This window comes from Pseudochaenichthys georgianus, chromosome 16 (genome assembly GCF_902827115.2).
Source record: "Pseudochaenichthys georgianus chromosome 16, fPseGeo1.2, whole genome shotgun sequence".
NCBI classification, from domain to species: domain Eukaryota; kingdom Metazoa; phylum Chordata; class Actinopteri; order Perciformes; family Channichthyidae; genus Pseudochaenichthys; species Pseudochaenichthys georgianus.
In genome coordinates this window covers 35,901,022-35,924,887 of record NC_047518.2, presented here as the reverse complement: position 1 = coordinate 35,924,887, position 23,866 = coordinate 35,901,022, and the positions used below count along the sequence as shown (strand labels likewise).

The window sequence follows — 23,866 nt, the reverse complement described above, 5'->3', positions numbered from 1 at the left end:
CAGATGACACACAAATCTACGCAACAATTTCACCAGGAGACTATGCTCCAATTCAAAACACTGAGTAAGTGCAATGAACAAATCAATGACTGGATGTCTCAGAACTTTCTCCAATTAAACAAAGATAAAACTGAGGTAATGGTTTTTGGAACAAAGTAAGAACGTATAAAAGTGAGCGCTGAGCTTCTGTCTGCAATGTTCAAAACAACAGATAAAGCCAGAAATCTAGGTGTAGTCATGGACTCTGACCTGAGTTTCAACAGTCACATTAAAACAGTTACTAAATCAGCCTACTATCACCTAAAGAATATATCTCGGATTAAAAGACTAATGTCACAGCAGGATTTGGAAAAACTTGTCCATGCTTTTATCTTCAATAGACTCGACTACTGCAATGGTGTCTTCACAGGTCTCACTAAAAAATCTATTAGAAAGCTGCAGCTGATTCAGAACGCCGCTGCTCGAGTCCTCACTAACACTAAGAAAGTGGATCACATCACTCCTGTTCAGAAGTCTTTACACTGGCTTCCTGTGTGTCAAAGAATAGATTTCAAAATGCTGCTGCTGGTTTATAAAGCACTGAATGGTTTAGGCCCAAATTACATTTCTGACCTCCTGCTAAATTATGAACCATCCAGATCTCTCAGGTCTTCAGGGACTGGTCAGCTTTCTGTCCCCAGAGTCAGAACTAAACATGGTAAAGCAGCGTTCAGTTATTATGCTCAAAATATCTGGAACAAACTCCCAGAAACCTGCAGGTCCGCTGCAACTCTGACTACTTTTAAATCCAGGCTGAAGACTTTTCTTTTTGCTTTTAATTGAACTATTCATATCTTAGACTGCACTGTAACTTTTATCCATGTATTTTTTCTTTTAATGTTTTAAATTTAAACGTAATTAATTTCTCCATGACATTTATGAGAGGGACTGCTCGAAAGTAGGATATTTGGGATATCCATCGTAGCCAGGGTTTACGATCAGTTTTTGGTGAGTTGTACTGAGGAACAAGTATCACAGCACCAACGGGTGAAAAATAGTGTTTTGGTAACACGGGGTGTTCAGGCAACACTTATAGACTTTGTTATGGAACGCAAAGCAGAGTAGGGGGCTAGTACACCCTCCTGAGGGTCAGATTGTGGATGTCATGCGAGCATAACATGGTGAAAACAATCAGTCTAAATTAACAATCGGGACGGAAATGTTCGGATTTCCAAAGGGAGGTTCTGTGAGTAAATTAAAAATCAAGAACCGAAATAATTGAACTATTCATATCTTAGACTGCACTGTAACTTTTATCTTTTAATGTTTATTTTATTAGCTTTTCTTTTTAATGACTGATTTTAAATGCCATTTTCTTAATGTTTTTCATTTTTTGTTTTTCTTTTAATGTTTATTTTATTATCTTTTACCGTTTTTAAATGCCTTTGTCTGAATGTCTTTCATTTTTGTAAAGCACCTTGAATTGCCTGGTGCTGAAAGGTGCAAAAATAAATAAACTTGCCTTGCCTTGCCTACAAGCCTCACAAACGAACACACATCCTTAAGGATAGATTGAGTGCACGCAATCTTGTTTAAAATATCTATTGTTAATTGTGTTGTGTGTAATCCTACTGTCAGTGTCTTACAGCTCACCTTGCTCCTGGCAAAAGGCTGAGCTGATGGAAACCACCTGGCTTTATAGATGTGTCAGCTAATTGGACTACGCCATTCCTCTCAAACCCTGAGGGGTGTTTAAAGAGGCCACCCCTTTTTAGAGCCTCTTCCCCCTGCACGCAACAATGGACTGGCCAGTAGTGCTTTAAATTCCTGCTGTGTGGAGATGAGGGAGGGTATGTGAGTTGCTCTTGGGCAGAAGAGCACACAGGAGGTCACCCATTTTTGTGACGTTTTGTTTATGCGTTAAATGCTAGATGGTGTCTGTTTATTAGTGATGGCGAGATGAAGCCTTATGAAGCTTTGAAGCTTTCCAGCCAATTAGTTCACAAAAGGGTTAATCTCATAAGGCTTCATTTGAACACAAACCCCCCTGTTGGTCAAAGTGTGTAAAACAGGCAGATTGGACTTCTCAACAGTGTGCTCTATCTCATACCGAGTCCCCAATGAGTAAAGCCTTAGAATAACTCCAAACAACAAACAGAAAATCATATTTTCATGTTAACAATATTGTATTTATTCCAGTTGAATGAATAATATGCATAAACGTAACCATGTTGTAGCCGGAGAAAGGCTAAACCATATCAAAGAATACATTTATTAACTACATTATCTCATTTAGCTGTAGCTTTTATAAACAACAAAAAAGACGTATTGACGAGTCGTTGAACCAGGGACCCTGCGGTCATGAGTCAACTGCTTTCCAGCTGAGCCACAGCACACACACTAAAGCTCCCGGAAAAAACTGCAACATATGTATTCCTGTATTTATTGATGTTTTTATTCCTACATTTATTTATGCTTGTATCTATTTATTATGACATGTTCCGACCTCTATAAGTGAGGGTCTGAGCTCTCTTAATCCATCGTGTCCCCGGGCCCGCCGGGTACAGGAGGGGTGATATGGTTCTTATTATACATCCATGGGTATTATGAGCGTTGTGGTTCAACGGTTCAACCGATCTGAATCGCTTCGTGAAGCAGTCACGTGGTATCGACAGGCAGCGAGGCTTCGTTTGTCATCGGTGACGTCACTGGCCCAAAACGATACAAGCCTCGATACATGCTTCACAAAAAGCTTCGGGGATTACTCGACACACGCTCCGAAGCCTCGGCGCAATACGTAACATCACTACTGTTTATATCTAAACCTTTTTCTTTAAACCTAATTGATTTTATTACCCATCTTAAAACTGTACATATATTGGTGTTACAACCCGGCTCATGGGCTGCAACAAAAAGCAGGGAGGCGAGACGAAGGGTAAGAAAATAGCACTTGTTTATTCCCTTATATACAATGTAATGAAACAACCAGCCACAGGTCCCACAGGCTGGCACGGAGAGAGTGCCCAGAGGAGTCCCGCCAACGTAACCGGCTAGCTCCTCCTATATCCTGTTTCAACAGGTGTAGCTCATCCGGCAGGTGCGCCTCATCAAACAGCTGCAGCTGGAACCTGCAATCACACACAAAACACACACACAACCAGACGGCACCCCACGCGGTGTGGAGGGGTCGTCACATTGGGTAAATAAAATCCTTATTTTTGCACCTCAACCTGCATTCCTGATTTTTACATACATGGTCCTTCACACAAGCCATGTTGTTTTCCTGGTCAGCTGATTGGGTAAATAAAATCCTTATTTTTGCACCTCAACCTGCATTCCTGATTTTTGCATACATGGTCCTTCACACAAGCCATGTTGTTTTCCTGGTCAGCTGATCCAATCATTTGTTTACAATGAGAAACAATTTGGGTGTTGCGACTGGGGCTCTCAGTTAAATACAGGCTGTTAATAGAAATTTTGCAAACAGCAAATGACATTCTAATAGCCTCAGACAAGGGACTTGTCTCTATTATTTTTTTGCTCGATCTCAGTGCTGCATTTGATACAATCGACCATGATATCCTATTGCAAAGACTAGAGCACTTAGTTGGCATAAAGGGAACTGCTTTAGGCTGGTTTAGGTCCTATCTATCTGAACGCTCTCAGTTTGTACGTGCAACGATGAATCTTCCACGCAAACCAAAGTTAGCCATGGAGTGCCACAGGGATCAGTGCTCGGACCTATTTTGTTCACATTATATATGCTTCCGTTAGGCAATATTATAAGGAATCATTCTGTAAACTTTCATTGTTATGCGGATGATACTCAACTATATTTATCAATCAAGCCTGATGAAATTAATCATCTAAATAAAATGTAAGACTGCCTCAAGGACGTGGATGACCTTAAACTTTTTGATGTTAAACACGACCAAAACTGAAGTTATTGTACTTGGCCCGAAGAATCTACGAAACAAATTATCTAAAGATATACTAACTATGGATGGCATTAATTTGGCCTCCAGTGAGACTGCAAGGAATCTTGGTGTTATATTTGATCAGGATGTATCCTTTAACGCCCACATAAAATCAATTTCAAGGACCGCCTACTCCCATCTACGTAACATTGCAAAAATCAGGCATATCTTGCCTCAAAACGATGCAGAGAAAAGTCCATGCATTTGTTACTTCTAGGCTGGATTATTGTAACTCTTTATTATCAGGGAGTACCAAGAAGTCAGTCAAGTCGCTTCAGCTGATTCAAAATGCTGCAGCTCGTGTACTAACCAGAGTTATGAAAAGGGACCACATTACTCCTGTTCTGGCTGCCTTACACTGGCTCCCTATAGAACACAGGATATCATTTAAAATTCTTCTTCTCACCTACAAAGCCCTTAATGGGCAGGCGCCATCTTACCTTAAAGAACTCATTATACCCTACTGTCCTACTAGGGCATTGCGTTCCAAGAATGCAGGGTTGTTGGTTGTTCCTAGAGTCTCTAAAAGTACAATGGGAGCCAGAGCCTTTTCTTATCAAGCTCCACATTTGTGGAATCAGCTTCCAGTTTGTGTTCGGGGCGGCAGACACCCTATCCGTTTTTAAGAGTGCGCTTAAGACCTTCCTTTTTGATAAAGCTTATAGTTAGGGCTGATTAGATTCAGCCCCTAGTTTTGCTGATATAGGCTTAGTTTGTCGGGGGACATCTTACTTCTTCTTTCTCTCTGTCTATACCTGTGTACTCTCATGTTCCGATTAACCCAGTTTCCCCAAATTTCTTTCTTTTTGGTGTCTATATACGCTGGGATCCGGAGTCATGGATGATCCTGCGGTCCTGTGTCCTGGATCGCGAGCCCTGGATCGCGAGTCGTGGCTGTGGTCCTGGATCATAAGTCCTGGATGGATATCCTCGTGGATTAATCTTCTTATTATAGACACATGCATTTCCAAACATTTGGACTACCTATGTTGCAAATGTATTATCTTTTCAATTTACACACGGCATCTATTGCACGTCTGTCCGTCCTGGAAGAGGGATCCCTCCTCTGTTGCTCTCCCTGAGGTTTCTCCCATTTTTCCCTTTAAACTGTGGGTTTTCTCCAGACGTTTTTCCTTGTACGATGTGAGGGTCTAAGGCAGGGGTGTCAAACTCAAGGCCCGGGGGCCACATCCGGCCCGTGACTTCATTTCATGCGGCCCCACAAGAACTTGCAAATAATATAATATGTTTATTAAATGTTTACATGCCGATTTACAGGAGCACGTTGCCCATAAACTACATGTCCCACAATGCATCTCTAAATTGACATTTTTCTTAGAATTTGAAATTTTTTCTTCAAAATGTTACTTATTTTTTGGGATTTTGACTTGGACTTTTCTTTTAAAATAATTTTGTGACATGCGCACTGAAGAGACTTGCAGTTATTTGCCCTAGACTTCTGATTTCAGACGTAGTTAATTATGAATTGATTACCCTATCAGATAATAATCCAATGCAGAGGCAATACTGTAATATAATACATTATTTTATATATATCAAATATTTATATATGTATTTTTATATAGTCTTAAAGTTACAACCGGCCCTCTGAGTGCAACCATAATGCCAATGTGGCCCGTGATGAAATTGAGTTTGACACCCCTGGTCTAAGGACAGAAGGTATCGTATTGTCATACTGATATTCTGTACAAACTGTGAAGTCCACTGAGACAAATGTAACATTTGTGATATTGGGCTATATAAATAAACATTGATTGATTGAGCAAGTACAGTTGTATTGTTCTCAAGATGTGTATTTACTTGATAGACTTCTCTGTTTGTTTACTATACGTTAAACCTCACTGGTATCACTGTTAAAACAGGTGAACCTGTAGCTGCAGACATGCATCAGGCCACTGATTGCTTCATAATCCTAAATTGCTCAAAAAACAAATAAAGGCAGACATTAAAGTAATCAGTGTCTCTTTAATTTACAGTCTCCAAGAAGAAAAAACATTATCAACATCTATTTAAAAAAAGCAATATTCTCAAAGCAGGTAACACTTAAAACAGTCAAATGTGAATCCGAATCTGTTGGCCTGAATTGTACAAATAAGACCAGCGGATCCACAGCAAGGCACTAAAATGTAAATGTAATTCAATAATATTGGCAGTTGTCCAAACACAGATGTGCCTTATTCTAGACTTCAAGTCATTTAGTGATGATAACTCTTTCTACTGTTTCTGTTTTCTAAACAAATGCACATTTTGAGCCCTTTTCCCACAATGTTGACACCGTTGGACACAACTTACATAAGTGATTAAATCATCATTGACTTGTTTCGAAGCTCAAATGAAAAACACATCAGTGTATATATGGGGGAATTCCTTTACGGAAGTTAAATTCTACGTAGCCAAGTACAATTATGTGTTTGGGAAAAGAGTATAATCACCACCAATATTATACATTGATTAGTGTTATCCACGATGAAACAAATACCTACTGTAATGTAATTGTTAAAATGTTTAATGAGAAACACATAAGCCAGCTAGTTGTGTTGATCTGTTGGGTGTTGAAAAAAGAAGGATTGTAGAACATAACCTTTGACCCTTTACAGTTTGGTCCCGTGTCAGATCAGGGTCTTTGAAGAGTGTTGCATTGACTGAACAATGACGTTCTTATGTCAACATGACCTACAGTGTTTTTATTACTGCAATTTCAATCCAGATAAGACACTACTCAAAGCAAGAGCCTGTTTTTCCAGAACATTTAACATTATTAATCTTGTAACCCACTCACAAAACATTTCTTCAGTTGCACAAGTATAAGGCACACGCTAATTCTTTTTTTTTTTTAATTACTCAAAAGTACACATTTCTTTTTTTTGACGCACAGAACATTTCCACTTAACCGTAAAAAGCTAAAAATATGTAACTTAAATCCACATTTTTACGAGAAACATAAATTCACCCTTTAAACAGTGCATCTACTAGCTATGAGTTATATCCTTATGTGGAAAATTGTTATGTTTAAAGTAAAGTCAGAATCTTACGCTGAAATTAAAGTTTAAAAGAGCCGTAAAACAGTCCATTGTGCTGTATAGAATCACAAAGTGAGATTGTTTAAAAGTGAAGAAGAAAATTAAGAATCTCAGCATCCTGCTTCACTGCTCAAGTCTTCTCCCCTTCGATTCCTCCATCTTTATGGTCCTGTTGTCTCTCCTCTTCCTGAGCGCTGCCTTGCTCCCCGTTGATCTGGAACTTATCATGGGCCCTTTTGGGGCTGTTGGTGTTGGGGCCTCCAGCGGCTTTGCGGATGATAAATCGAGCTCTTCCACGCGAGGCGCTTCCCCGTCCACGCCCTCGGTTTTCAAACCATTTGCACTCTGCTTCTCGTTCTCTGTCGTCGTGCTGAGAGAAAAAGGATAAAGGGTTGTCATTTCCAAACTTAAATTATAGATTATACAACACCATGTGGTTAATTCAAACAAAGATGGGAGGGCTGAATGGATATCGACCCTACCTAGTGTTAATTTCGTTGACTAAAACTATGACGAAATATGTTCGTCAACGACCTTTTTTTCCATGACGAAAACGAGACGATGACGAGACGGCAGTAAACAATAACTGTAACAAAATAATCATGCAATATCGTTGACGAAAAGTAACGTGACGAAAATGTAGTTTACTAAATAAAAACTATGCCAAAATCTCTCTTTACTTTCGTTGATGAAAAATGAGGAGACGAAATATTATCAAAGATAACGTTACATCTCTGGTAGTTAGTTTTTCTCCCAGCAGTTCCATTTCTGGTGCTGCGGCAGAGCAGCAGCTGTGTGTGTCTGTGCTGCGCGCGGCGGTAGATTTGAATTACACCGGGCAGCGGCACATTGTTAACGTGAAAGACTCGGGTCTAACTCATGGTCTAACTAACCTTATTTAACAGAAAATAAAATGGCAACAACAGGGCTTGGGAGCAGTGGTCGCACTCGCGTTAACCGAATACCCCCCCCGTCAGCGCGAGTGAGTGATAAATTGTGCACTCGACGGATAATAATGGATTATGACAGAAATGTTACGATCCTGTCCGTCAAAATGACTGACAACGAAAAAGTCTAAAGCCACCACTGCTTGGGAGAAAGAAACAATGTGATATTTGGGCCCATTTTCGCTACAATGAGGCGGAGAAAAAAAGCGAATGCATTGTTTTATCAGAAGGGAAGCAATGTGGCCATAACACAGGTAAAAACACCACAAACCTGACCAGATACTCTCTGCAAAGCTGCATTCTTAATCATTCAACCTGTGTTTTTCATCAAATAAGGACAAGATATAATCCTGTTTATTTATATATACTAAAATGACAAATTATTGGTTTTGGCTAGACTAGTTTGACTGAAATGTTCTATATAATCTGATGACTAAAAAAGACTCAACAGTTTTCATTGACAAAAAGTAGACTAAAATAATTAGTTTTCTCTGACTAAAATAAGACTAAAATGCTCAGACTTTTAGTCGACTAAAACTTGACTAAATAAAAACTAAATATGACTAAAACTAAAAAGAAAATGTAACACAGGACTAAGACTAAAACTAAATTAAAAAATAGCTGACGAAATTAACACTAACCCTACCAAGTAGTATTTTCTGCTCTTGGGAGTGAACTCTGGGTCCCAGTCTTCAGCTTTTGGGTCTACTTCCATGTTTGCCATGGCGTTGCTGTGTGAACTGTTTCCTTGATTATTGCCTCCGTTCCAGCTCCGACCGCGTATTCGGACTTGCTGTAAACAGAGGATAAGGCAAGAAAAATCAGCATTTTAATTCATATCAATTTGTGAATTTAAGTCAAAATGTACAGTAGGGCTGTGCGATTATGGCAAAAATCATAGTCACGATTATTTTGGTCAATAATTGATATCACTATTATTAAAAACAATCATCCATTTATTGAAAAAATTTGAACAATATGTTTTTAACAGTTGATTACCCTGAACTTTAAAGGTGGGGTAGGTAATTTTGGAGAAACCAGCTCGAGTGTGCAAATACACATCCGGAAAAAATCTGCCACTTCCTTACAGAGCCCCTCCTCCAACACACACGAATGCACACATGACCAATGAGGGCACGAGATAAGTGTGTGCACAGATGGAAGGCTGACAGGCAGGTAGGCCATCCAGTTACTTTAGCCGGGCCGGCTAACATGATTGGTCGTGCTTTTTACAGCGCCACGGCTTCCACAGATGACATGTTTTAATGGATTTTTTGTCAAAGCACTTAAGATATTCATTGCTATCGGGATGTTAAGAGCATTCCATGGAATATAACAAAAAGTGTATCTCGAGCCGGTTTCTCAAACTTACCTACCCTACCTTTAAGTATAATTCAACTGAAAAACCCAAAAAATAATTAAAGAAAATTGTTTTATTTCTATTACGTTGTTTTCGTAATCGTTGCAAGCCAAAATGATAATCGAGATTAAAATATGATTAATTGCACAGCCCTAATGTACAGTGAAAGTTGACACAGCCATTGCTCCAATCTCTGCTTTCCCATCAATCCAACATCATGTGTTAAACTTACGAATTCTCCACGAGGCCTTCCTCCTTCATCTGGTCCTGTTGACTCCGTTTGACCCAGTCTGCCTCTGTCAAAGGCTTTTTCTTTGGGATCAGACTTGCCATGGGGCAAATCTTCTTTTTGGGACTTAGAAGACGAGGAGGAGGAAGAAGATGAGCTTGAGCGACTGCGCTTCTTTTCACTTTTCCTAGAAGGAGAAATGGTTCATTCAAAATCTTTCATAGCCAACTGTTTAACATGGAGAAAACATTTGTAGATATTTCAAAACATAACACGGCAGTTGTACATACTTTGATCTCTTGCGGCTTTTAGAGAACTTGTCCAAAGATCTCTCTCTACTGGAATCAGGGGACTCTCCCACATCTCTTCCCCGATCCTGTTTATACTCTCTGTCATGGCTGGAATATTTTTTACGCCGTTCAATATCCAAACGAAGATCCATTGGGTCCTCCTTTACTTTATCCACGCCGTCCTGAGCGAATCAAAAACAGAACACAACGTCGTGGATAGACTTTGGAATAGCATGTAGCTGCTATCAGTCAGCTCTAAACAGTGATGTCCATGGGTATGGGGGGGGGGGTAACCTTGGTAACAGCCAGCTGGCATAAATAAAACCAAGCCATTCTGGAGGGAATTTTTTGCATGTTGAGGATTTCCTTAAAATTAAAAGCAAATGTTTTGGATAGATGTTCTGCCTTCACAGCAGTTTTTTTAACTTCGTCAAAAAAAATCAACTTCATGATACTTCGACTTGCTTCAGATAGGCAATTCATCACCGTCAATATTTAAGTCAGCTGTATTTTGTGTTAAAGTCAAGGGGTTGCATGGTCAGCTGGTCAGAAGGGTATATTTGTAAATCCTCCTTACTGGTGCATTTATGCTCGTGGGAAAGTCCAGAATCCAAGGCTCCACTCCAAGAATCTGATGCACTACAGCAACACATGGTCCAGCATTGTTTCACATTATCCTTGCTTCTTTGTCTTCCATGTATAACATGACTTCCATTTCCCGTATTTTGAACATCAGAGCATCACAGACATGGTTCTTTCAGGTATTTTAAAACCAAGTCTTTTAAAAGCAATCCCTGAATGTTCACGGTGATGTATTGCCTATTTCAAACAAGATTCAAGTCACTTCAAATGTATCATCACACTCATTTAAAAGTGTACACACTTCCTGGTTGAGTTATGGCAAAACGACTAGTATGGTTCTTTAACAATGGGGAAGAAAAAGAAGATAGGACTGTTCATGCTAATTGAGGTTCAATGTTTTAGTAGTTTTCACCCCTCATGTTTACAAATGCTTGACCATAAGTGTCCATGCTCGTCAATAAAGAAATACTGTGAGGGTTTACTCAGAAAGTTAGGCATGTAAATGTAAACACAGTTGCATAAAGGTGCTTGCTGTCGGTCATTTCCGTTCCTAATGTTTTTAAAGAATACTTACGAAGACAATTTCTTAGAGTCCTTTGAACAGCTTTGGCACAGTGACTTCCATTTCTGAACTTATATTCATTAGCCTTGGTCAGGCTTTTGCCCACAGTCTAAGCAATTCACCATGTGTGAAGGTGACATATAACACACAACAAAGTCAAAGTGCCTTATTTTGCATTTGCATTTCATAGACTGTGCATCTCCCTCAAGGAAGGCCACAGGCTTTCAGAGAGTGCAGTCTAAAGGCATCTGGCTTGCTCATTCGTTTGCTGTTGTTTGCTTTTCCAACATAATTCATACTGCAAAATATTCAGTCACCTTGTAAGTGCCATCCTCTGAGCTTTTCATCGCCTCAAAAAGTTGAGAGTGTTTCTTAAAAGCTCTTGGTGAAACGTCAATTCTCCTGTGAGAAAGAAAAACAATTCAGACAAGATATTTGAATGCACATAATACAGGATCTATGGTACAGGGGCCAAAAGGACAAGCTTGGCGACATTGAACTGCAGGGACGACACAAACGGACAAAGAAAAATTGGGTGAAAAAAACGGACCTCCACCAAGCATACGAAAAACAAAAGCAAAGATAGTGTGTTGATCTTCAGCTAGGAAAGGTGAGAGGAATACCTGACATCTGTTAAAAGAGGGGGTGAAGCCACAGCACACTGAAGGTGAGAGGGTCACTCAATAGGCGACTCTACCTGTGTATCTCTGGGCTTTTTCTTGGCTTCATCAATTCCTTCTCTGCAGCTCGTCTTTGGAACATGGTGAATCGCTCGTTTATAGTCATTCCAGGGGATGGAAAGTGCTGAGCTGTGCAGGAAAACATTAATAACAGCAGAGGTCAGTGCTTTCTGTGTCTGTCTGATGCTACACTAAATAGACAAACCCAGATAGTACAAGCAGTTACTTGAATCTCATGAAACATGTCGTGTGATTAGATTACTCCACTGTGGACTTACCTTTAATGTGGTGAACGATGCTGACTATGTGTTGAGCAAACAGCTCAGAAGGACTCCTCTGTAACTGAGGAGCCTGAACATGTTGAAAGATAGAGCGAAACTCCTGATCCTTTTTGGAGGACTGAACAAGATCCTGGGACAACTGTCGCTCCTCAGCTAAAATATCAGAGCTGAAAATGATCAAAGAAAGTTGTTAGTCTGTTGTTCTGGTTTAATATAAACAGAAAACAGTTCTCAGATCACATGAAACTGTATGCTCTTTTTGCTAATCTATTATCTAAATCAGTTCATCATACATTTATTTTAGCTTCTGTTGCCTCAGCTGGAGGTACAGATGTGACGTCTGACCTCCTGAGGACAGACCCAGTATGGGACCAGAAACCATTATGTGATGCTCACCTCATCAGTCTCTCTCCGAGGAAATCCATTCTGACATTTACTTTTGGTTCCTGTTTTCTTGAGGACATGAAAGGAGTGTCCTCTCCCCTGAGCTCTACGTCAGGGTTCCTCCGTGGTGGTGGTGGTGGTGCAGGAGATGGGATGGAGGGAGAGCTTGTCATCTTCCTGGCTTTACCTGCCATGTCTGGTGACAGTTCCTCAAAATGTCCCGCCATCTCCCTCTTAGCGAGGGCAGCAGAAATTGCCGCTACTCTATCCTGCTTTCGACTAAGATATACATCTTCTGCTACCGAGTCAAGGTCACAGTTAGCAGCCTGTGAATAACTCACATGTTGCGATTTGCTAAAGCATTCATCAGACAGTTCCCGGGCTGAGTGAGTGACCCTGATCTTTGTCTTAGAGGACTCTTCCACATTTTGCCAGTCTTTGTGAAGTGACTTTGAATTAGGCTTGACTATCATCTCCTCCTCCTCCTCTTCCTCGCCGTCAGCAGACAGAAAGGGAGAAGCTTTCAGAAAGCTGTTCAGAGACACTTCACCACCATTGTCCTCTTTGCATTTTCTTGACACTGAGTCAGAAATATTTGTGGGTGCTTTTCCATTCACTTTCCCTTTTTCCATTTCCACATCATTTGCTTCTGTGTTCTTGCCATTTTCCAGAGCTTTGGCTTTTTTATTTTGCTCTTCCAAAAACCTAAAGAAAGACAAAGAGATAAAGAACTGCATCTAACTGGGCATGACACGTGTGAGACAACAGATGAAACCAATCGATTATCTGAACAGATGTCATAAGAGGCCTTACAAATAGCTTTTACTAAAATGTTAAGTATTAAATCTAGGAAAAAATGATGTAAACACATGCAGAATTTCATTCAAAAACACTGTTGACAAGTATCATATTTTAAATCCCCCTAAATCTCAAACAATGCATTTGTATATCTATTGAGCTTGCATATATTGATAAAAGTGTGAAAATTAATGAATTAAAAGAGTAAAACCATTCTTACTGTCTGAAGGCAATGGAGATGGCAGTTTTATCTCCATCCAGGTATTCCTCGTTGGAGAAGAAATCAAAGCTGGAGAGCATTGGATTTAGACCTTCATGTGAGGGTTTTTTTGTTGAGGAGGAACTACCCACCATCCTCCAGGAGGGGGCGCCATTGCTAATGTCCTTTGTGATTTTAGGGGAAGGACTAGACTGGTTGGTAGACTGGCTGTTCTGCCCAACAATAACAGCATAGCTCGCCAGGGTGCTGGTTCTCTTTGGGCTGCAGTCACTAAGACCCTGCCAGTTCCCCTCAGCTTTCCCACTGCATGCGCTTTCTTTGGCCTCTCCTGCCAACACCCCGACAGGCTCCGCTGGCTCCTCATCTCCCCCTCCTCCCTTTTGGGCCTCCTTGGAGACAGAGAGCTCCTCTTTCCCATCTTTGGCGTTTGGGTTAGTCAGCAACAAGGCTGGCTTCGATTTGGGAGAGGAGGAGTGTGAGGAAGAGGACGAATGATGGGAGTGTCTGGATAGAGGCGAGGAGGATTGGTCTGAGTGGTGGGAGTGACCACGAGGGGGGCTTCCCGAGCGCTGCTGGGGGTTGTGAGAGCGTCCTCGTGCATGGTTTGGCTGCTGGTGCTCCTGCTGCTGCTCCTGCTGGTTTTGCTGTTGCTGCTGCTGCTGCTGTTGTTGTTTCTGAGGGTACTGCTGCTTGTAGTGCTTCCAGTTGGGGCGGAAGTTGTTGTTATTGTTGTAGCCACCTCCCCCGCCGCCACGCTGGTAGCGTCCACGTGGGAAGAAGCCCCGCCCCCGGCCCCTGAAGTTGTACGGCCTCCGGAAGCCGCGGTGGTAGCCCCGGAACTCACGCCCGTTCTGGTATCCCCTCGGGTATTTCTTCTCCCGGTTATGAGATGGAGAACGAGATCTTGACCATGACCGAGACCTGGAGCTGTGAACGAAAGGGAGAGGGTAAAGAAAGAACTTAGTTACTGCCTTTTTTCTTCCAAAGATTAACAAAAATGTAGTTGTAGTAGTGTAGTTTTTTAGGAATGTAATGCAATCTAATACAGCACTATCTGAAACAGTATCTCCCAGCCTTTACACTTAACATGCTCAAGTACAGTCTCTCTTACAAACATTTTCTGAGCAGACGGTAGGGCTGCTCAATTAATCGTATTTGAATCGCAATTACGATTTTTGCTTGCAACGATTATGAAAACAACATCATCGAAATAAAAGTATTTTTTTTTTCCAGTTGAATTATACTTAAAGTTCAGGGTAATCAACTGTTAAAAACAAACTGTTCACATTTTTTTTAATAAATGGATGTTTTCAAAGTAAATGGATAATCTTTTTTAATAATCGTGATATCAATTATTGACCCAAATAATCGAGATTATGATTTTTGCCATAATCGAGCAGCCCTAGCAGACGGTGCATACATTATAGTGACATGACGATATGATATAGCTCAATGAAATAAGACACATTCTAGTATAAACTGGTCAGTAATTAGTACAAATCTTTGAGGCATCGTAGACAGATGTGTATATAATCATAATTACAATGATAATCATTGGTCATGATATTGTGCTTGCAAATGACAGCTATTGAATGCAATGTTTGTTGTTTGTGGTGGTTTTACCTGATAAATACATTTGAAAGTAAAACACAAACATACACCACGTATACATGCAGACTGGCTGTTTCACTGAAAAAAGATTGGGACAGTAAAACCATAGACATAATCACTTAAAGCCAAATGCTATAGATACACCAACAACCAGAAACACTTATTTTGCCATTCAGAAAAGACTATAAACATATGTTTGGTGAACCAATGGCCCACAGACACGCACACACTAAAACACATAAAGCATGTTCAAATAATATGCATCCAACATCCATAAGTCGTTTGGAGTTGATAAAACATGTGGAGGGACCAAACAGCCCACATGAGGAGCGCTGCATGGAGAAAGCAGACTTCACACTGTGGTTCTGGCCAGGCTGCAGGGACACACTTGGCCACATGGGGGCTCTATTGCACTTCTGATCAAAAGTCTTGTGTCGTCCACTAGCATGCATCTTAAACACAGTTTTAAGATTATATCAACGAGACAGTATGTTCTCTTCTTTACAACAGTGGTTTAATCAGCCCAACGTGCATTCTCCAAGCATTTCAACATAACTTTGGAATATATCAACGGAGCAAATCTAGTGTTGACTGTTGACGTCAAACTAGCCATGTTACTAAAGTATTTTCTCTACGGCTACTTCTTTTGCAACTTTTCTACAACTGTCAATAAATAAAAAGAAACTCCACAGACAGTGTCCCTCCCTACTATACTTTTCATTTAAAAAACGTACTGAAATGGGAACGTATATTAAGAGGTTAGGGTTACAAAGCCTACTATACATTGCAGAACAACAGTTTAAATAGACAGTACAAAACAGCACCACACTACATGCAAATAAATGTTCAAACCATATACAAAGGCTAAAAACGCATAGGACTCACCTAGTGTGTGTTTGCATTGGAATACAGAGTGAGTAAAGAAAGAAGCGCACTGAGCAGCGCTGCTCTCTCACAGTGCGAGCTACGGATACTACATCTCGTCTGGCCAACTAGTGGAGCGTCACATGGAGCATGGAAAAAAAAAAGCTTCTACTCCAATCCTCCTTCTGTGCTTGCCGGGCTGTTCAACCAGTTTAGTGAGACTTTTAATAGCCTGACACCAAGATGCTGCAGATATCCACATCTGAATAGTCTTGATGTAACATTTCAGCAAGAATCACGGGAACTCGTCACATCAATTAGATTTTGGATAAAACACAGTCTGCATCTGTGGCCTATTTGGCTACTGTGATTAAAGCAAGAGTACTCCAAATTGAGTCAGATTTGTTGACAGGTTGGAGATGATTTGCCCAGAAGATGTAGCGAGATCAAATGTGTGTTTTGGGTTATTGTATTTGAATCTGTGTTTGTATACAACTTATGTAAATGTGTGCGACCACAAATCCATTTGCCTACGTGTAAGGTGTGCTCAGTATGAGAAAACACATTAGATTCCTTCCACGTCCAGCTTTATGCCAATTCTTTAAAAATGTGCTGCCACACTGCCAGGAAATGAGCAGCCTTTGCCTTTTATTGCCATGCCACAGTTATTCTGCAGCAAGGCAGCAGAGTGAAGCCTTCGTTTCTCTTACAAACGCGCCGTTTAGCCATCAGATAACCCCACATTTTTATCAAGCAAACCAACAAATGCTGCACTCTTGATTAAAAGCATGATAAATATTGTGATATGGCTCAGAGGCAGCCTATTATGGAAATGTTGCCTGCAGTGCCAGCTGGAATAATATTCACTCTAATTTAAGTAAATTCACAAAGCGGCAGCTGAACTCTCTCAAACATCAATTTCCTCTCGACACAGAAGCCGACTCCAGAGTTTAAGTCCGACCCAAATACATTTATACGCTACACCAGCTTTGTGAGTTCATGAGAACCAAAGTCATAAAAGTCCAAGACAAGACAACGTCTTGCAGATGGAAATAAAAAAAAAGATCATGTAGCTAACAGAGAAGATTATTCTAACAGAACACAGACCTGCTTGGTGCCTTTCCCACTGTCAAAATTAAACTACCGGCACACACATATTTCCCATGCCAAATCTTACAAGCACATTGTATTCAATGTCAATTCCTCAGGACATGGCTAACTAGATAGTTTGAGTGGAAAATTAGCTTAGCAGAAAATAAAGGATGATTTAATAAAACTGATGTCTGTGCATAACAAGACAGCACTTAGCCTGCTGCACCTGCTGCTAGTTGTTCTGCTTCTTCATCAGTCGTTCATTCCTTAAGCATTAGCTGGGTTATGGCATTCATACAAACTATGAGACCTTTTTCAAGAATCGCCAAAGGCACAGAGGCATGGACTACACAAACACAATGCAGCCAATAGCGAAAATATATTTGTTTGTTTTTCATAAAAGGGGACTTTACCGGTAGTGGCGCTTCTTTGATCGGGATCTGGAGCGACTCCTGGAGCGAGAGCTGGAGCGGGATCTAGACCGGGATCTGGTGCGGCTCCGAGACCTTGAGGCGGATTTTGGCGATCTGGACATCACTGCGGCCAACCCTCAAACTGAAATACAACCGAGTTAGGATTCAATCAAATATACATTTGGTGAACAATACATGTCTTTCTTAGTAACCTTTTCAAGCCAATTGTATGAACAAGTGAAAACATTTAAAGAGAGCCAAGAGTCAAACATTCACGAAAGGCAATATCTGACAGAGATTAGTCAACTGAGAGAGATTTCAAAAGCTGAGAGAAGAAACCGAACAGCTGTAAAAAGGAAGAAGGCAATAGTGATGGGCATCCAAACAGAACGCGTTTGATTTAGTCTCTGATCATTTGCATAGAGGGCTGTCTCATGGCAGTCATCGGCCTGCTTTGAGCCAACAATTACATTCAAAGATACAGTTATCAGTAACACTAGTTTGTATACTCTGCAGAGGATATAGTAAATCACCAGAAACATTACGACTGAATAATGAATTAATTAAAAGACCACACAGTTTCCAAATAAGGTGAACATAGACAGTATGACTTGTATTTTACTTTAAAGTCAGTCTCATGATGTCATGTCATTTCTTTACATAATAAATTCATATACGTGTCCTTAATCTCTAAGCCTCACCACTTCATCACACATTCAGTATCTTAAATGCACAATCCTTATTTAATATACTGTAATTTAAAACGTGTAAACTACACCCAACTTCACATAACAGCCATTGCGAAAGTGAAGATAGTAAGATATGTGGTTTTAAATATTGAGCACAACTGACTAAACTGATCATTTTAAGGAAGTCATGAAAAACATTGTTATCGTAGGCTTGTCAAATACAACCCAAAGTACCAACAATATTTACAGGAAATATAAGACCGGTTTAGTGTAGTTCTGCTTGGTAGTCTTGTGAGTTGGTTAATCCAAAGTGAGATACTTAAAAGTTCACCCGACATATGGAAAATAGTTTATTTCCTCTGTGGCTACTGGACAATATTACATTTGCATGTTGTCAATGCTGTGAATCTGCTTCTCGAGAGATGCTCACTTTGAAATGAAGCTGCAGTCAGACCTCAGGATACTTTTCACTTCAAAGGATGTTCCTTTCGACTCGTCTCTATAGCATGTATTCCAAGGTCCCCGAGGCATTATCTCTGACATATGATCCTCGGGGTACGGTAAATGCCAGGGATCAAATCATTGATCTTTCATTATGAGAGTCCTCTTCAGGGACTTTGGAAGGAGGAAATTGCCTACTACACATGACTGGGATTTTAAAAACCGGCGCATGCTATCACATGGTGGTCCAAGTGTGCATCCTAGATAGTATTTTGGAGAATCCTGAAATGGATCTTCCCCCACCTCCTCCTCGTGCTATATGAACTTCCCACTCCTGGCAGCTTGTTGTTTTTGGCTTTCAGAGAATAATTTCCTGAAAGTCTAGCCGCAACAGACCGTTGATTCAGCCTACTCTGCACATTTTAAGAATGGCATTCAGATGTGCTCCTTTCCAACACATGGTAGCTCAACGGTAAAATAAATACATTGTAACAACCTTCCTAACTTTGCTTTATATTGAAGAGGAAGTGGGCCTTGGATGTGGAAAACTTTACTGGCTTATTCTACATTTGCTTTAATGCAATTACACCCAAAAAATGGCTGGAAATAGTCGTGATTGGGCGTCAGCAGAAACGCTCTGTATACAAGACAGCTTCACAAAGCTAAGGTTTCCCAGCCAAAGCTAAAGTTTCATTACGATACGATACTACATACTTTATTGTCCCCGTAAGGAAATTGGTTCTGGTCTCCATCCTGCAGTTCTGCATACATGTACATATACAAACATAATAAACATTAAAATACATACAGATATCATCACTCGTACACCGTTTGCACAAACACAATACACAGGCGCACCAAATGACAATGGCGACCTATTGCACAGCATTATGACTGTATGTAAAGTAGATGCCCATAAGAGAGTGCCTCCCTGCCTTTCGTATTCAGTATTAAAAACTAGTTGGGGGAATTTAAAGGTTTCGATAGCTTTTCTCTAAAGCTCGATTGATAACCAGCTGCAGCTGTCCGCCTCACGCTGTGTGGTCGGCAGCCTAATCACCCAGATTTCAGCCTCTCTAAAAGGCTGTGGTAAGCTCGCTCTTTAGTCACTCGATTTGAGCACAAAACGGAGTTACTGACACACATGCACTCACACGTGTCTAACTATACTTGTGTTGTGAGGACTTCTAGTTCATTGTCCCTGATGTCTGCTTTCTTACTTTTAACACATCCAACACTAACATCACTTTATCAAATGCCAACCACAACCATGTGTATGTCAACCATTGAAGTTACATTCACTATTCTGGTAATTACATTTCTCAACTTTTCTCTTAATCCTATGATTTTTTTTTTTTCAAACCTTTATTTAACCAGATGGTCCCATTGAGATCATCAATCTCTTTTTCAAGGGAGACCTGTCCAACATGGCAGCAAGTAGATTACAACATGAACATAAAACAACAGATAACACAAAAGGACATCGTATTTACAGGGCTACATTCACATACCTAGAGACATAGACAACAACAGTATCAATGATCATTGCACCTATCCGAGCTTTAAAAACAGGCAGTGGAACCAATTTGCTCATTTTGATTCTGATAAGGTCAATGGTTGCCGCATCAAGAAAAAAAAACAACATCTTCCCTGGTTTGAAGTCCAGACTTCCTGTCCCCGGGGGTTTCGTTTTAAGTTAGTTAATTATGTGATTATTGATTAGCTAATGCTAGTGTACGAGTCTGCAATACGTAATGATTTCTTACCAAAGAAAATCCCTTCTCACAAATATATCCTCCCAAACTTGTTCGACTGGTATCGTAATGGACACTTGAGGTTTTTGAACCAGGAACAACACAGTTATAGTCGGAACAACTTTCAAAACTAGAATAGCAGCTCTTTATCATTGAAAACACAGAATGGTGAATAGATGTGTTTGAGATAGTAAAACTACATTAAACTGATGATGCTCTTTACATGGATATAAGTTCAACACACACATGATTAAGAGCACCCCTCTGGGTTTGGAGCGACAGCTGTTTAATCCTTATCAGCTGTGTATTTCATGTAACAGCAAAAGTAGCTCTGATCAACAATGGTCACGCAACTTGATACACAGCTCAAAGCGTACGAGAAGAAACACTCAATCAACAACCGTATCATTAAGACTAGAGCGCCAGCTGGAATCACATTTGCTATCTATATGTGCCCCTGAGACCCCCTGCTCGCTATTTCAGAAAAGCCACAGCAACTGTCATTGGCACAATCTCTGGTTATTGAAATGTGGCAGTCCCTCAAGACCCTTCATATGCTGAGGCAGTTAATGGATAGTGAGGCCACTGGCAGAGCTGTTCAAGTCAAGATAAACCATGTAGTTTCCTTTGTGGGTATCAAATTAAAAAAAGTCATGTGAAAAGCCTGATTCATTCAGATATGTCTGAATGAGTATTGACATAGTTTTGTTTGTCTTCAGGGAGCTACTCAAACTGCTAGGCAGACACATTGATGACACATGGTTGACCTTATGCAGAGAGGTCCTGCAACATTATTCTTTGCTTATCCCCTACAATGACAGATGAGAACACCATTCAGCTTGGCATTGAGCCTGGCTTAATGACTAGTTGCTGCTAACTCTCTGCTAGCTAAGGCAGTTCAATACCACTCTATTGTCAGCAGGTTTTTGGAATGTCTTTTTTAGTCATTTAATTATATTTTAACAAAAGTTATTCTTCACAATCAAATGTGTATATAAGTTAGCATCGGCCACTGCACGATTTCTAAGCCACCATTGCTTTGAGAACCCCCAAACAGCAGAGTGTTACTGAGGCATCCTCACACCGACATGCTTCTCAGTTGTCTGTCATCACAATGTTTTTGGAATTTTGCTGCATACAAAGGGGAACTCATCAGCTAAAGGTCCGCTCTATTTTAGTCAGCTGGGAAAAGCTTGGCCAATGATGATATAGTGCTATGTTTCCAAAACGTGTACCGTTGTTGTTTGTGTTTTCCTGCGCCTTCATGTCTCTGCATGAAGCCGTTGATGTTTATCTCTTTCATAAAAGTGGCATGTTGTTTAACTGGAATGTTTTCATTTCTGCTGTAGAGATGACAGTAAATGTCATTAAAATGCAGAAATATAAATGTATTCTCAAAGGAAATGGCACCACCAATGTCAATGTTGGCAACAATTCCAAGCCACACACACCCAAAACGTTGATTTAAATAATCATAATATCCTCAAAAATAAAGTAGCCTGGACTCAAGTGAAACAAACTGTCCTCAAGGCAACTTCTGCAAGTGCCAGCACATTTAAATGTGGGCACACCTTTTCATTGTGTTTGTTTAACAGGATCAACCTCAACCAGGATCTGGTAGCCCAACAGGAAATTGCATGATAATGTTTTCAACGATTTATTTGTCACTGGAAGTCAGAAATAGTTTCTCGTTGTACCTTTTGATGAGCATTTACAGGAAAACTGTCAACTCTTGCTGCTATACCTGCCATGTTGGGCTAGTTTCAAGATTTGAGCTGTTTACAGTAGGTGGATGGGCAACTGGGTGGAACCTGCAATCACCAGTCATTCACAGTCATTCTGCTGACCACTAAAAACAACTTGTAAAATTAAACAACTCTTATACTGAGTTCCCCCTTGAAGCCTCTGGTGGTCTCAAGATCCACTTTGGAAATCACTGAACGGTCCATTTAACATTGTTCAAGATGCACATATTCACAATACTATGCTACTGAGCTTCCATACAATTATTTGACATTTGAGAGACACCTTACTGCAAATATAATGAAGCCGGTAGAGTCATACTAGATGGATAGACAGTAGACACTGTATCATCCTGGAGTTTCTACATGTCCATCATAATGCATAATATCGCATCAATCAAGCGGAAATATAATAGAAAATACAAAATATATCAGCATAGTGCGCACCCACATCACATTGGGAGAGCATTCAGAAGATGGCTTGTTGATATTTTCCCAAGTTGCGTGCAGAAATGTCTTTACGGTACAGAATTTCGCGACAAATTATGCCTTTGAGTGACTTTTTAAGCATTGAGGATGTATGTGCTGCGCGACAACTCGTTTTACATGTTGCTTTCATGAAATTATTTTCCATTCAACTATTCCAAACCATAAGAGTGCACAGTAAATGCGTGAAAGAAGAGACTACTCACCGGTTGGCGTTGTCGTTCAGTGTTGTCGCGTCACATTCAGGCAGAAGCGAGTAATATTGCAGAAAAGAGTATTTCTCCCTGGTCCTCTGTGTGTCTGTGCTGTGCGTAGTTAAAGTAAAGCGTGTGTATGTGTGCGTGAGGTTGAACGTGTGTGTGTCGGCCGGAGTCTGCGGTGTACAGAGAAAGGGGGCGTGACCGCGCGCGGCAGAGGTTGACTTTTCCTTCCGCCGACTGTCACACACACACACACACACACACACACACACACACACACACACACACACACACACATCGCAGTGGAGTTCAGTACACGGTGGATTAAAGGACAACAACTACAACTCCAGGACAGAGATATTTTTATGTCGTTTAAAGTTGATAGTGTGGAAGCAGATTGTGTGCAGTTCATTTTATTTTTAGAAACATTTCATATCCTTAAAAAGAGATGGTCTGACTCCAAACCAAATGTTGACGATTTAACCAAGAACTGAAACAATATAGCCTCGTAACACTTTTAAAAACAGAGGCCATGTAGTTTACAAGTCACTCTAGTCTAGTGACTGAGTTCTTAAAGGGAAAAGAAACATTTATTATCGTGGTATTGTGCATTCTTGAATTATTTTTGTTTTATAACAACATATGATGTCCTTGTTCCTTTTGGCTCGCCGCCAGCTAACACCTTGCTCACTGTAAGCCGCTAAAGTCAATATTTTCTTATAAGGCTAATATATTTAGGCTTCTTTTTATTGCCTCTGTATTAGCTACAACATTGGCATTTTTTCAAGGCCGATAGTGTTTATGTAATTGGCCAAAAAGGGTAAACATTTGTTTAATCTTGAGGTCATATAAAGGGAATGTTTCACTGGACTACATTACAGTAAGAGCTGTTTCTATTTTTTGTCCTGCCTTTTGACATACACGAGGGCTGTTAATTATTAGAGTTAACAATGTCAATATAATGCCGTCCAGAAAAACAGTAGTAGCCTACAGTACCTCAAGGCTAACATATATAATTTAATGAACACCTTTATGAGAGTGTAAACAAGATCTGAACACTATAGACATACATAGTGAACTGTAGTGGAAGCACAGTTGTATTGGATTTCATTGCATTGTATGTGTACCTGATAAAGTGTCCACTAAATGTGTATTTCAGTAGGAAATGATCTTAAGTAGTCAGCAGCTTCATCATGGATGTAGGGCTGCCTGGTAATACAAACAAAACTTCTAGTAGATCGCAG

General features: G+C 40.3%; 1 protein-coding gene across 4 annotated transcripts; it reads right to left on the bottom strand.

The window, feature by feature from the left end:
• Positions 1-5,922: 5,922 nt before the first annotated feature.
• On the bottom strand, positions 5,923-22,795 carry thrap3a (thyroid hormone receptor associated protein 3a). Of its 4 annotated transcripts, none has more exons than XM_034102029.1 (11): positions 22,629-22,795; positions 17,311-17,452; positions 13,331-14,257; positions 12,325-13,017; positions 11,926-12,095; positions 11,665-11,776; positions 11,285-11,369; positions 9,824-10,005; positions 9,537-9,720; positions 8,586-8,737; positions 5,923-7,367 (listed from the first exon to the last, which is right to left on the bottom strand). In XM_034102029.1, the coding sequence occupies exons 2-11, from the start codon at positions 17,430-17,432 to the stop codon at positions 7,121-7,123; spliced, it is 2,874 nt and encodes a 957-aa protein (XP_033957920.1). In that variant the 5' UTR covers positions 17,433-17,452; positions 22,629-22,795; the 3' UTR covers positions 5,923-7,120. The 4 variants fall into 4 exon arrangements, with proteins under 4 accessions (XP_033957920.1, XP_033957923.1, XP_033957922.1 ...); XM_034102032.2 differs by having other exon boundaries at positions 8,591-8,737; XM_034102031.1 differs by lacking the exon at positions 22,629-22,795 and adding an exon at positions 17,523-17,682.
• Positions 22,796-23,866: the final 1,071 nt, after the last annotated feature.

What these genes read in the sequence shown, in the direction of transcription:
- thrap3a (XM_034102029.1), bottom strand. Translation starts at nt 17,432, where the DNA reads ATGTCCAGATCGCCAAAATCCGCCTCAAGGTCTCGGAGCCGCACCAGA. An exon ending in CATCGTTCACCACATTAAAG is followed by an intron (nt 11,777 to 11,925) that starts GTAAGTCCACAG and finishes TTTCCTGCACAG; the next exon opens with CTCAGCACTTTCCATCCCCT. An exon ending in AAAAGCCGCAAGAGATCAAA is followed by an intron (nt 9,721 to 9,823) that starts GTATGTACAACT and finishes TTCTCCTTCTAG; the next exon opens with GAAAAGTGAAAAGAAGCGCA.